This window comes from Molothrus ater, chromosome 8, assembly GCF_012460135.2.
Source record: "Molothrus ater isolate BHLD 08-10-18 breed brown headed cowbird chromosome 8, BPBGC_Mater_1.1, whole genome shotgun sequence".
NCBI lineage: Eukaryota > Metazoa > Chordata > Aves > Passeriformes > Icteridae > Molothrus > Molothrus ater.
Window position 1 is genome coordinate 20,458,063 of NC_050485.2, and position 14,998 is coordinate 20,473,060.

Genomic DNA, 14,998 nt, shown 5'->3' on the forward strand with positions numbered 1-14,998 from the left:
GATTTAGAAGACTAAAAGAAAACCTTTTCTTTTTGTAAGCATGCTCTTTTCATGAATGCTGTGAAATGCAATCAGGCTTTTTCTGGTAAGCCATGGCAGGCATGAATCTGGATAATCTTTAACTCTTGAGAAATTTTTGCTTTAGGTCTTTTCTCACAAACTCTACCAGCTGTGGCTTGCTAAGTTGAATGGTGTCCACAGGGTCAGTAAGTTTATTTTCTCTCACATGCCTAATACATACAATGCACATTCTGCTATAATAATGGTGAATGAGTCCTTATTTTCAGTTAATAACATGAGGAAAGATAGGCAGAATACAAACATAATGCACTATTAGCTAAAACTGCAGTGTGACTGCCTGTAATTTGTACCAAAATGCCAGTTTTTAACATCAAGTATGAATATCAAGATCATCTTTTATTAGAAAGGCAGAACAGGCACCTTAATACACTTTCCATCTAGCATGTTGTTTTAAAGAAAGAGGTCACTGAAGCCTTATTAAAAACTGCTTTCAGTAGTACAGAAAGGTTCCCATCATTAGAGAAGATATGCCAATGTTGGTATTAATTGAAAGAGAGATTTTTTTTTTCCTGACTGGCTGGCAAAAATGCTTTTGCCAGACTGTAACAACTTCATTTAGTTCCAAGTGTATCTTGCATTTCAAGTGGCAACCTTGTTTCAAGTTTGTGGGACACAGTGTATATGCCAAATTTTTCAGTTTATTCTCAGCAAGGTTAACTGAAATTAGACCAACTGGACTAAATTACCCTTTCATATGGAAATTGTGTCACTGTTTAGATGTCAGAATAGGACATGTACAAAGGAGCTTAGTTCTTACACTGCTTTCCATAAAATAATGAATCTTGGAGCTCAGGGTCAAGGATCTCCTAGGTTGGCTTCATAAATTAGGGAAATTAATTTTCTCCTTATCCTTCCCCTGCTGTACCCTTTGAAAAGTTGTAGTGATTTTTCTTACACCAAAATACATTGTTGCCTTTTTCCCAGGGAATTCCAATATTTCTTGGCAGCATTGCAGTGATGTGTTGCACCAACAGCAGAGGAGGAGCTGGATTGCTTCTCCTCTGCCAAGAATCCAAATATCTGGGGATAACCTCAACAGTTATTTGTAATTCGTATATTTTACCGACTTCTCTGGCTTGTTTGTTTAAAAATGTTTGTTTGCTTGTTTGTTTAAATAAATTAATCTGTTACTTTTCTTTCTTGTGCCCTTATCTTTTTCAAGGTTACGCCTTTCTGCTGTTCCAGGAAGAAAGCTCTGTACAAGCTCTGATAGATGCCTGTCTGGAAGAAGATGGAAAACTTTACCTATGTGTGTCAAGTCCCACAATCAAGGATAAACCAGTCAGTAGCTTATGCCATGACACTTATGCTGGTTGCTAACCCATTTGCTGTTACTCTTCTCAGTTAATAAGTTAATTATTTGTCATTTCCTGTTTCTGACCTTGCCGCTGCATTGAATTGACTTCCTGTATCAGCATAACATGGCTTTAACATTTGCTTTTTTCTGATAATTGCCATGTTCAATTAACTTTTATATTTGGTACTCCTGGTATGCTTCAGGAGTGTGCATCCTTTTACAGCGTTAGCTGTGAAACAATGGAATGGTAATGTTTCATCTATTTGATTTGAGAGAAAAGAAAGCCTTATGTGATGAAATGAAGAAACTTAACCCTGCCAAATTATGATCCAGATAGCACCAAATATCCCCTGAATTTTGTTAGGTTTTTTTATTATTATTTGTTATGCATTCAATAGCTAATCAATTTATAATTTAGGCCTCATTTACCTTACAGAAACTATGGGGTAATTTCAACTACTGCAGACAGCTATAGCAGAATAGAAGACATACAGCAGCCTGTTTTTATTATTCACATCTCTAACATTCCTTAATGCTGGTCTTTTTTTGTGCCCGTGGAGATATAGAAATGAGGTGAAAACTGCAGGCAAATAAGATAAGATAAAAAATGTGCTACTTTTTAAAAGTACTATTAAAAATCTTGCAGAGATGAATGAACAACCCAGGATTGCAGCACAATGAGCAGTCTTGTGTGATTCCAAGGATCAAAAAAATTGATTGATGAACAGCTTTATCTAAGTAACTTCTGAGCAGTTTTTTCTGTTTAATCTAAAGATTTCTTATCAGCTGTATTACTTACTGCTCAGTAGAAATAGGAATTCACATATTATACAAATTCCTTTTGTATCTAAGCACAGAAATTAATTTTATCAGCTCCTATCAATGCTTTTAAATTTGTGGATCACTGTATGTGATTTCAGGAAAGCCAGAAGCCCAAACTGCAACTGTAATTGCACATACGTGGTAAAATGTTCTGAAAGCCCTTTCACAGGTTTCTTCCTATGATGGCGATTAGGGGCAGGGAATTAATGAGTGTAGGAGTTTGTCATGAGGACATTTAACTCAAGCCTGGCCTCTAGAGGTCATAAATGAGTTGTCCCCCTTCTTTCAGATACTTAGATAAGGTATGTTCTCTAATTGTCTTGGTTCGTATAAAACCAACTTACTGCTTTTGAAAAGTTCAAATTTTGTTTTTAATTATAGGAAGATTTGGCATGTTTTTCTTAATTTTAATTAAGTGGCCAAGTTCCTCTGCTAAAAATGATCCTTAATACAGGTGCAAATTCGACCTTGGAACCTAAGTGACAGTGACTTTGTGATGGATGGGTCTCAGCCTTTGGATCCAAGAAAAACAATCTTTGTTGGAGGAGTTCCACGGCCTCTCCGAGCTGGTGAGTAAAAGGAAAATGTAGGACATGAAGCAGATTAAGTAGAAAAGATGAGGAAAGATAAGTAGCATCTGTAAAAGATCAGAAAATGAACTCTGTGTTTTCCAAAGATCACAGCTTGCTTTCTAAGACAAGGAGTATCTTCCTGTTTACAAAATACAAACAGTGAACTTTTTTATCTTTTAAATAGGTTACTAATTACGATTGCCAGTAGAAAAAGCTTTCCCCAACTTGGCATAATATCCTGGAACTTGGCTGATTTTTTGTAATGTAGACTGTCTTAATCTGAACTCTGATTTGGTTGCTGAGGTGCAGACAGGTTTCTTTTTCCTTTGATTGGAAGACAAAGACCAGACCCTTCTCCCAGACCCTTTCCAAAACAATTCCAACCTCAGCCCTATGATTTCTGTTTCCCTTTTATTCAACCCTTACCTTAATTTTTCCATGGAGCTATGGACATGGCCTCTCAGCTATTGTCCCAAAAAAAATTTCTCCCAGCCCAGGTCTCTTGGTGGCCTCACATGGAAGAGCATTTTCCAGATTTACTCCTAATGTAACTTTCCTCTCTCAATTTTTTTTTCTTTGCCCTTAGCTCTTTTTCTTCACTTTTATTTGCAGAGCCATAGACAAGACTCCTTAGCTTTTGGCCAGAGGAAAGATTTAACCCAGCCCAGGATTCCTGGCAGTCCTCATTTTGTTTTGAAGGCCCCATTTGAGCACTGCTCCCAATTGTAGCTCAACCCTAATTTCTTTCTTCTAAATTCTGACATTTTTAGTGAGCCAACAACAAAGCCATGAAGCAATTTAAAACATTTCTCCTAGCCAGATCTTTTGGCAACCCTCACTTCTGTTTGTACTCCCTTTCCAGCCTCACTCCAAGGCAGCTGCATGGTTTGTCTTTCTCATCCTCTCAACCCTAATCCTAATCCTAATCCTGGGAAACTGTAATAGACAAGGCCTCTCAGTCACTGTCTGGAAGAAAGACTTTCCTTGTAGCCCTCAGTTTCCTCCAGCAGCCAGTTTCCAACCCACTGGAACTTCAGCTCTTCACTTTATATTTTGCCTAATCCTAAATCTTTTGGGAAGCTGTACCAACATCCCCCAGATGTTGCTGACAGTAAGATTTCTCTTACTCCATGTTTCTTGGCAGCTTTCACTTTCTTCACCATCTTAAAAAAAGGCCCAACTGTAAGGTGGTAATTATGTAAATAGTAACAATTAAACCTTAGCTCATTCCTAATGAGTGCCTTTATAAAACTGTATGCCATTTGGCCTGTCACAGATCCATTTGAAATGCATTACATTTGAAAACTGATGCCTTTAAATAGGTAACTTCTCCAAAGCAGATAAACAGTTTCCATTTCTTCTTGTTTGCAGCTTTAAAGGTCAGATACAGAAGTTTTCCCTAAGATATTTGAACACTGCCTGCTTTCCTTACCCTAGAATCCTATATATTCTTTCTCTATTGGCAAGAGTAACTTAGTGGAGCTACTATTGTAATTCTGTTCATGATGTTTATTCTGTACTGTCACTTTGAGATCACTACCCAGGGGATGACTCCAAATCACTAGAAGGCAGAACAATCTATTAATCACTACATTATGCTGGTAATTTTTCCTTTCTCCTTGGAACAGAAGTATTACCTGGTTGGGTAGAATGAGTCAGACATTGGTTTGCTTGTTGCAAATGGACAAGTTAGCATACAGTCTTCCCTGCACACAGATTTATACAAACACATACACATCAGTCATTTTGCTACTGAGAATTTTGGGAGAACTATGGGAATTTAAATGTTTAGTATTTGTGAGTTTAAATTTTATTTTGGGTAGTTAGATGGTAACTTGCTACAGAAAGTGTTTTCACACATTAGCACTAGAAAATGGCTGACTTGGCAGGGCCTGTACAGTCTCTGTTCTTGCATTGGCCACCTGACAAATTTGTTGGCCTGGGAGGTATTACAGAGAGTTTGGCTCAGTGGCCATACAACCTTGCACAATTTACATGGCTCTTCCCTGCTTTCTTCAGCCTCTTTACTACTTCCTTCAGTTCTTCCCCTTAACTTTCCTTCTGTATGTGTCCCAGCCATGCACTCAACCTGTCTGATTTTATGAATGATATTTATAACTTCTTTAGAGTTATTGTTAATAACATAAAAGCAACAAACCATTTCGAAAGATCCACAACCAAGAAAATGTTCTACCAAAATACTATTTTAAATTGCATCTATAATGTAGGCTTGCTTTAGCTGGAGGAACTTCATATGTTTCACAGATTTTTGTTTCAAATGTGAAACACATCTTTGATATCTTTTGAACCTTAGTACTTAGGGCAAAATATCAGATTCTAAAAACAGGAATATCCCTAAGTGATCTTACATGTAAACTAGCATTAAAAAGCCTACCAAGACTAGAGCTTTACTATGCAATGTTGTAAATTCTTGTTCATCTGATACCTATTTTAACAGCATAACTCTGCATTTTTTTCACACTTCAGCCACATCAACTTTTTACAGATTCTGGTTTTTGCCTTTATATTTTACTATAATTCATGTAAAGTTGATTGAATCTGTGTTTCACTCTGGAATTTTAGACTTTGGAAGACACATCTGATAAGGCAAATGGTGCTTTTTTAAATGCAACAATCCAAATGCAACACCATGATTTATGTTAAATCTATTATATTTAACAATTGACTTCTTGCAGTTGAATTGGCAATGATTATGGACCGTTTATATGGAGGTGTCTGCTATGCTGGCATTGATACAGACCCAGAGCTGAAGTACCCAAAAGGTGCTGGCAGAGTGGCTTTCTCCAACCAGCAGAGCTATATTGCTGCTATCAGTGCTCGCTTTGTCCAGCTCCAACACAATGACATTGATAAACGGGTAAGTAAAACTGCATGGAGCACAATGGGGGTTACCAGACTGTACAGGTATTTAAAAAATCTTTATTAGAATTGTGTTGGAGAACATTAGGTTCAAATGACATTAGTGTATTTTTAAAAGCTTATTTAAGCGTCTGAAGCAGAGTGAAAAAGTACTTTAAACATCTTAAATAGCTGTTTAGTGCTAAACTCAGAAAATAGTTGAGTGTAAGCTTATTTGTCCTTGTTCTCTTTTGAATTCCATAAGTCAAATTCCATAGCATTTCCCAGCTTCTTCCTCCTCCTTTAGATGTTTGCTCATTGTGCATCAGTGACTTTTAGTTTAGTGACTACTTGTGTAGCTTCTGACACTTTTGCTATTATTAGGCCATTTTCTGTCAGTAGTGTAGGTCTAGAGTTGAGGTCCTTAAAGCACAGGTTTATTGCAATTAAAATAGACAATGCTGACCTCAAAAGTCTTCAGAATTATTTAACTAAAACCAAATGCCAAGAGATGCTTGATAGGCAGAAGGGTGAGAAATGAGATTCTTTTTTTCAGTCCATATGAAATCCCTAAAGGGCTTTTCAAATATGGAGTGAAGTTACAGTATTCACTGAAATTTTACTTGCACACATTAAAAGAAAGCATTACTTAGTTTCCAAAAAAATTTTTTTTTCCTTTAGACCTTCTGTCTTCACCTCTTGATTACACATACAAACAACACCCATGCTTTGAGGGCTCTGCATTTAGAATTATTCAAAAGGACACATGACATGGACTGCTGCTATGTATTTTTCTGATAGGGATGGCCTGTTTTTCCTTAATCCAGTGTAAATGGTTTCTTCAGAAGTCAGTTTAACAGGTACTAGGTGTGTCTATTATGTGCAGTATGCTTATAAATCTGCACAGCTGCAAAGTTCAAACTATTTTGACTTTGTCTTTACAAATCTGAATTGCACTTTTTGTCAGTTTCGAGGAGGTCATGGAGTTATAAGTTCTCAAGCAATTTGTGTATGGTGCTTTACACACCATACAAGGCTATTCCTAAACATTTCTTGTCCGTTGGATTCTGAAAAGTCTAACAGAGAGATTGAGAAGATTACTTTTGGAGTCTTAATCACACATTGAACCCTTTGAGATTTATATATTAGCCATGCTTACTAGAGGGTACTTTCTAAGCTTTAGGCTAAAGCCACAAAAGGGCACTAGCTAGTAATTTTTTTCATCAGTCTATTCCTTTTTTTCATTTGGTGGACTGATAATTTACATTTATTTAGTTATCTTTTTTCTATTTTAAAAATAGATTTATGCGTGAGTTTGAAGAAGTATGAAGTCTCTTAATGAGTCCTTATATTTTATTCTAATAGATTCAATCTCTGAACTACAGAGCCGACTTTTTAAAATTATTTCACTAGTAACCAATGCAAGAAAAGATGAGAGACAGAGACAGAAAGAGACTCTCTTTGAGAGCTTCACAATTCATGCTTGGGAAATTTGAGTAGGTGGGGATCTAGAGCTGTGCTGGACATTGGACCTGCTTTCTTCCAATTTCATTTGAGACAGCGCTGTTTTATTTTACATGATGCTTCTAATTTTAGTGATACGGCATTTGATATGCAAAATGGCAGTTACTCAGACTTGTTCCCTGCAATACTAGTAGCAGGGTGTAATTAAAAAAAATAGATTGGCAGCCCAAGCTGTTCCTTAGCAAGAAATACAACTCTCTATAGAAACTTTACCTCAAAGGAGTAACATTTATTGAAGTGTGATCAGGATAAGCTGAAGTAAATTCAGCATAAAGCTTTTTTGGAGAGTGTTTCTTGTCTTTCAGCTTAACATCTCATTCTATGTTTCTTTAAATCTCTGTGTATTTAAATATTGTTACTAGACTCAGGTTTTCCTCACAATATACAAATTGTGCTGAACTAGCAGTTGCACAGTGACAGCAAAATTATTTATAATAAATGTATACTTCAATATTTTCTATCTTTTCTAGTGCAGTTAAACCACTTTATAAATAGCATCAGAGAGCCATAAGAATTAGACATGCATGAACTCATGATTTCCCTGTGATGAATGAACACTCAATTTAAATGTGTAGGCACAATTCATAGGAACATATTCAAGGTCTGTAATAGCATTCTTGCAAGTGCCTAATCATGCATCAGCCCTGCTGTGTTTGGCACAAATGCTTTAAGAACAAAAGGTATTCCAGCCCTAAGTTGTTTACAAATGAGTGTAGGACTGAAGTCAGCAGCTCTCCAGATTGTAATTGATGGCAAGGCCGTAGTTGAAACTAAAATGAAGTTTTATTGCACCTCAAGAGCGAAAAAATCTTTAGACAGTGATTTTGCCCACAAAATTGAGAGTATTTGATACAAGTGCATTTAATTTTGTTTAATTTGAATCTCTTATTAGTCTGGTCCTGCATTTTGCAAATCATGAAAAAATAAAGAGACCAAAAAAATATTCTGAGGAAAAAAAGCCTCTGAAACTCACTAGACCTCTGAAGTTTAGAAATATACTTTTGTTTGTTATAAGTTTTCTTCCTAAATGCTGCTCTCATGGCCTGCCCCTCTTGTTACTCTATTCCGATTCCTGGAGCTTTCTTAGTGGAAAATCCTTGGAGATTTTTACTGTACTTCCATCTTAGTACTTTCCCAGACCCAACTTTTCCAAGGAATGTTGAATAGTTACAAAAGCACACCCTTCTTCCTTGAGATTTTCTGACAGGTAAAGCGCATGGTATGAAAATCGAACTACCAGCCTCTTGGATTAATCCTGCATCAGCTGAAACCCTTCACTAGAGCCAGAAAGAATTAAAATATTGGGGTTTGTTGTTGCTTAGCAAAACTATGAAACATTCTTACAGTTGTTTTCTTGTCCCTGGTGCAGGTGGAAGTGAAGCCATATGTGCTGGATGATCAGATGTGTGACGAATGCCAGGGCACTCGCTGTGGTGGGAAATTTGCTCCATTCTTTTGTGCCAACGTTACCTGCTTGCAGTATTACTGTGAATACTGCTGGGCCAGCATACACTCTCGTGCTGGGCGGGAGTTCCACAAACCACTGGTAAAGGAGGGAGGTGACCGGCCCCGCCACGTCCCGTTCCGCTGGAGCTGAACCCCGGCCGCAGCCAGCAAGAAGTACTGGAGTAAATAAAATTGAGTGAAAAGAGAGCGCTGCCTCAGGGCTTAGTGTTCTGGAAATCTGTGCATTCGTCCTCGACTTTAATGAAGATATGGGTCTTTTATTACTATTATTATTATTTACAGTCACATTACTGAACTCAGTGTCCAGTATAATACAAACCGGCAGAGTGTAACTGTACTGATTTTGCACTTTGATTCACACAAACATCTGCTTGGTACCTTAATTTCCTACACAAGACTTGTCACTAGTGACATTATGTAGACTGCCATTCTCATCAGTCTTCATGGGCTGATGCGTATGTGATGAAGATTTTTTTATTGTAATTATAATTATTTTTATTTTTAAAATGGAGCATGCACTTATTTTCAGAAATTTAGACTTGCCCCTAGCAGATGACTTACCAAAGGTAATATTCACGAGTAGGTGGCAGATGTAGCAAAAACTTAAACAGATATTCAGCAATCATTAGTTTGGGTCATTTAGAATAGTAATAACCCTTAAAGAAAATAAGCCTTTAGTTGCTCTCGATTTTGACTTGTAAGGATGATACCTCATAAGCTGGATCAGACTTTTTTCTTTTATTTTGCTGAGGGTTTTTTTTTTGTTTGTTTGTTCTGTTTTGTTGGGTTTTTTTTGTTTTGTTCTGTTAGGTCTTTTAGTGTTATGTAAATGTATGCTGCAATAGCTTTTGCTGCTATTAAAATGGTATTACTAATACCATAATACTCTATTCAGGCTAGGGTATCAATTAAAAATGAATATGTGATTAAAATAGTGATGGCTGCTGAAAGGAGATCAGTATAGCATACAGAAAAGCTTCCAAGGAAGGTCAATATTTTTTGACTGCATGTTTACTTAATCAGGTTGCTGCATGCAATAAATTTTATATATGTCTAATATAAAACCTGCCCACAATGCACAAATTATGAATCTACGTAGGCTACAAAATGCTCAGTAACAAAAAAAAAATTGATTACTGACTGGAGGAAGGCATGCCTCAGTAAATGTAATGCTTCTGAAATTAGGTTCAGCCCATTACAGAACGACCTATATTACAACAAATATAAAAACTAGCTGTAGGATATTCTTAAAAAAAAATTGTGGATGGTAGATGAAGTACTTTGCGGTGCTCTGTTATATATCGTGCAATTTATTTTATATAGTAAAGTGATTATGTCTAGTACTGTGATCAAACTTAACTGTTAAAGCCTCTGTATCTGACATTAACACATTTTTGACAGTTCATAACAGGTACATAAACAGAAATGAGCTCTTAGTTACAATCTCTTTCCTAATGCTTGCATCATTTACGTAGCTGCAGACCTTGTCCAGAAAACCAAAGAGCTCATGCTGGCGTACATACACTACCGATTAGATAGTCTGTCAAATACTAACCTAGGCACATTTAAGGAAGTTAGGAAACAAAGTGGTGCTAAAGAAATGTCTGCATATTAAAGTAACATGAGATGTCTGCTCTGTGGATGTGGCGTTATCTCTCTAATCCCTGGATGTATCCTGTGAAGCTTGAATACAATTAAGACCTGCTAACACAGTGGACATTTTTTTAGCATGAACTATGGGGCTGCAGATAGCATATAAATATAAACACACTTGGTATACTAATGATTGTGAGAATGTGTACACTATTTTTTTTTCTTTTTCCTCCTTTGTTTTTGCAGTTCTGGGGACAATCTGACTGGATATGACACCGCATAGTAGATTTAAATGTTCTGGGTTTTGTTTGTTGTGATGTCCTTCTTTGTGTCTAATTTAGTAAGTTGGTTTTCCCGATGTTTAGTTGCAAGTATTGGCTTTGAAAGGATTTTTTCTGTTTTTGGAGAAAAAAAAAAAGAAAAAATAGTTTTTTACTGGTTTAAAATGCTTATTCTAATTATCCCTTTTGAAGTTACTTCTGGGCAGTTTTGTGATATTGCTTTTCCCAGCCCAGGTGTCTTTTCTGTTTTTTTTCATCTGTACAAGACATTTTGTTATGCACTACTTTTTGTATCTAGACAGTTTTCAACAGTTGGCTGATGATTTTTTTTAAAGAAAAAGGCATGCTTTCTGACTGACATGATCTTTTGCAATACCTCAATTTTGAAATATAGGAAAGAAAATGATATTTTCTAAGTAAGTTTATTCAGAAAAATATATATTAATTTAATTCTGCAAGAAAAATGATTTAACAGATGGGTAACTTTATTTTTTTCATGCTTATTTGAGTTTTTTTGAAAATGAAGAAGTTAGAGCTTTATAACTGTAATATTAAAGATCATAGCTAACCTACAGAAGTCTACCTAATTATGTGAAAGAAGTAAACCTTTTTGAAGAAATACCCCTCTTTCATGTAGAAAAATACTCCCAGAGAGAAAGAGAGCGAGAGCGAGAGAAGCTGGAAAATGTACAATATAGCATAATGTCGGATAAATCTGAAGCAAAATCATCATAAAGAACAGGTGTAAACACAAACTCCATTTGGTGCTGAAAGTTGTGAATAGAAGGTGAAAAAATATTTTCCCTTAATTTGTATATTTATAATCAAGTGTGATTATGCACGACTGACCAGAATTGTGAGAGTTCTTCTGTTTGTATTTTTTTAAAGAGAACTTTTTTTAGTTTATTAAATTATGACATGCTCCCTTTTGTTTTGTAAATGAATGTGCCCCTGAGTTGTTAATATGTTATATTAAAAGAGGGTCCTTCAAAAAAAGTTATTTTTTAAAATATGGAGTTCTGAACTGCAACTTGACTAAGAAGCCCCTGGGTACAACAGGTCCTATTGTGGCCTTTTCTGATGTGAGACTTGAACTAGTCGATTTTTTTGAAGGCTAACCTAACCTCGACTATTTGTTGTTATGTGCAATACTGTTTGTACTGTTTGTATAAAAAAAAAGAAAAATGAAAAGAAAAAAGGCATAAATCTTTATTGCAGATTTATTTTCATTGCAGACTTTAGACATTGTGATTCACTAAAATCATTTTTCTACTGTCAAATATGTACCTTTTCTTCATGCTGGTATTTTTTCAATAGTAATGTAGCCTTTGTACTGAGACAAATTTTCATTGTTATTTTTAGAAAGATTTTTTGCTAAGAAAAAAATTAAACATATTTACATATTTTTCATTTTTATTTCGTATTTTCTTTAAGGAGTGCTTTCTCAACCATTAATATAGTTGTTTCTGGGAGAGACTTTCATATCTGGTCAATGTCATTAATATTATTTTGTATTTTTACTTGGAATAAATTAATTTTATGATGCTGATTCTTTAAAAGTTTATTTTTTTCATTTTCAGTTATTTTTGAAGCTAAAATCTTTGTAATATTGTTACTAAAGTGTCTAGTTTTTTGAAATGCAAAGCTTTATGTATTAACTTGCTGATGTGGTTTACAATAGTGTGGCAATGATGAAAATGGTTGGTTATGTAAAGTGATTGGAAAATTGTAACTAAGAATTGGGCAATAAAATGACAGAATGAAGCAGAAAAAACGTGATATTTTGAAAAGCCTTTTCCTTTATCAAAATGATTTAGGGAGATAATAGGGATGTCACAGTACCAGTTCGCTGTCTAGATTTATACACCACCAGTCTCGATGAAATACTATTGCCGTTATAAGGAACTAAATCTATTGAACAATGGGTTTTTGACCCTGCCCATTCAGCATAACTCTTCATTACTTTTCTTGTCATTAACTCAATAAACTCTCTTTTCAATAGCCTTAGAGTGAACCTCCTAAAATATATATTCTTCATTGTATTTTGCCACCGTGTTATTTATTTACCGAAATTGCCCCTTTCCTGCACGAGTCCTGTCTGCGTGTGTTTCTCAGTGGCAGCGTGGAGCAGACTGTCAGTGCCCACAGCATTTCCTAACCCAGCCACCCCACCTGGGTGGCAGCTGCCAAGTTAATGCAAAACACTCTCTGTCCATCCCCTGGTAGCAATGCAGTAACTCATATCGCCACCACGTCTGAACATCTGTTCAGCTTCTTTGTCCTTCTCCGTTCTTCTCTGCCTCTCTTGTGTCTTTGTCCTTTTTTCTTTTGTATTGGCAATACCAAGGGCCAGTATCAAAACGCTTTTCACCTCCATTTCCATCACCTTTGTTTCCCTATGCAGCCAGAAGAAACCCCTTCCTGAAGCCAGTGACTCTGTTCTGGCACCTGAAACAATCCAGACTAAAACTGGTGTTGCGTAAACAGGGCATACAATGACTTTCTCTAGACAAAACTCTCGCTTCCACAAGTTGCTGATGACCTTTTAGACTTAACTTCTGCTCGAGTGTTAGAGTGGCTCGTCCGTGACTTGTGGGAAGAAATGTGCCCAGAGTTGGTCTATTGTGTATCCTCTGTGTGTTCAGTTCTGTAAGTAATGTATAGACTAGATCAAATAGTGAAGTAAAATTTAGACTCAAATTAGGTACTACTGGTTGGAATGTACACAAATTGCAAACAAAGGAGATTAAGGAATGAAGAGGGAATAAAAAATTCCTGCTAAGTGGTACAAAGTTTATGCTTATATTTCTGCTGACATGCTTGTATTTTATAGCCTGCTAGCAAGGCATGGGCTAAAACAAATTGTATTGCAAATATGCAGTTAGCAAATAACTTTGCTGATTTCACTATCTGTTAGAGTAGTTAAAAAAAAAAAAAAAAGAAAAAAAAGAAAAAAAAGGCGCTTAACTGGGAAAAGCTCCCATGTTAATATTTCAGTATTGTGACATCTCTACTTGCAAGGTATGAGTGAAAGATTAGTCACAGATTTGTAGAAATGTCTCTTTTGTTTAATCTGGCTTGTATGTAGTTGCTTTTATGCTGGTTTGTATGATGTCAGCTAAACCCTTTTTCTTTTCCTTCCTCTCTTTTTTTTAAACAGACAAACTTCTTAATCTCTGCTGCTATAGTGTTCTATCATACCACGGAGTATTTTATATTCATGTTAGTGACTACTCTATACCCCAAATGGGTAGCTGGTCAGAAATCACATTGGTCACATAAGTCTGACACACTCAAATTTACATGACAAAAAGATCATCAGTAAGTAGAAAACCAGGGTGCTAACAAGAGATAATTTTTGCTCTTTTTTCTTTCCTGGATGTAGTTCTGTTGGGGTATAAAGTATTAGATATTTGTAATTTTACTGTCAAACTAATGGACATAACTTTTAGAGCATTCACAGCTAAGATCTCTGTACTTGTTTTTCAACTAATTTTAAATGTACTGTATCTTTTATTACATGTTCTCTTAGATTGTTTTTGCTAGTAATTCTAACAAGGCTTCTTCCTTTTTGGCTTGGACTAATGCTTGTATGGAACTGCAGTACTGTGACTAAACATGGAGCTCAATGCTGCTATTGCTTACAACTGCTTAAACTTTGTAGTTTGAACTTTATTTTTTTCTGTAATAACTTATTAAATATAGTTGTATGAAGTACTGATATTTGTCATCCTTTGCACATGCTAAGGAAATCTTGGGATATGCATTATGGGAATGTAAACTAGATACGAAACCCCCAAATCTTGTACTGGAAAAGGTTAAGCAAAGACACACCTTACATGCACACAAACTGTCTTTTCTAGTTATTTTATAATGCAAGTATATGGTCCAATTATGTATTCTCTCTAAAATGGAAAAGCCACCTTAAAGAGGTATTTATTATGCTAAACTGAATATAAATACAAAAATATATATAAGGGAAATACTTCTGGGAATGTAGAATGAAGTGACTTGAGAAAAGGAACTGTTGAATTATTTTCTCTGAGCTAAAGAGAAGTTGCTGGCTAACATATTGCACTCTTTTATTAACAGTGTTTAACAGTGGTTGCAGGCAGAAATTAGACTGATCAGTTAAAAAACAAGAAAAAAAGCACTGCAACAGAAGTTTGTAAAAGTTTAATTTTTAAGAATATATGACAATTAAAGCTCAGCAATACAGCTGTTTGGAATGCCACAGGACACTTCCTTGAAAAAATAGGAATTCTTCTATGTCAGGGCAAATGAAAGCCTCAAGAATACTGCATGGTCTGTCACTGCTTTCTTTCAGTGTCTACATAAATGCAGCTCAAGAGCCCTGCTGAACTATCAGCACTAGGAATCACAGGCTGACTTGTTTTCACACTGGTAGTGAGTACTGGTAACTACCAGGAGAATGGTCTGGCTGCTCTGCCAGGAGAAGTGCTTTTAGTGAGCAGTATTGTGATCTGTAATACTCATTCCTG

The 14,998-nt window shown here is 35.8% G+C and overlaps 1 protein-coding gene across 6 annotated transcripts in view; it reads left to right on the top strand.

The window, feature by feature from the left end:
• CPEB3 (cytoplasmic polyadenylation element binding protein 3) overlaps window positions 1–14,213 on the top strand; it is an 80,419-nt gene extending 66,206 nt beyond the window's left edge. For all 6 annotated transcript variants that reach the window (XM_036385246.2, XM_036385247.2, XM_036385252.2 and 3 more), the window contains 4 exons: window positions 1,244–1,362; window positions 2,655–2,769; window positions 5,469–5,650; window positions 8,525–14,213. In XM_036385246.2, coding sequence (XP_036241139.1) covers window positions 1,244–1,362; window positions 2,655–2,769; window positions 5,469–5,650; window positions 8,525–8,752 — 644 coding nt within the window. In that variant the 3' untranslated portion in view covers window positions 8,753–14,213. The remainder of the gene's footprint in view (window positions 1–1,243; window positions 1,363–2,654; window positions 2,770–5,468; window positions 5,651–8,524) is intronic.
• Window positions 14,214–14,998: the final 785 nt, after the last annotated feature.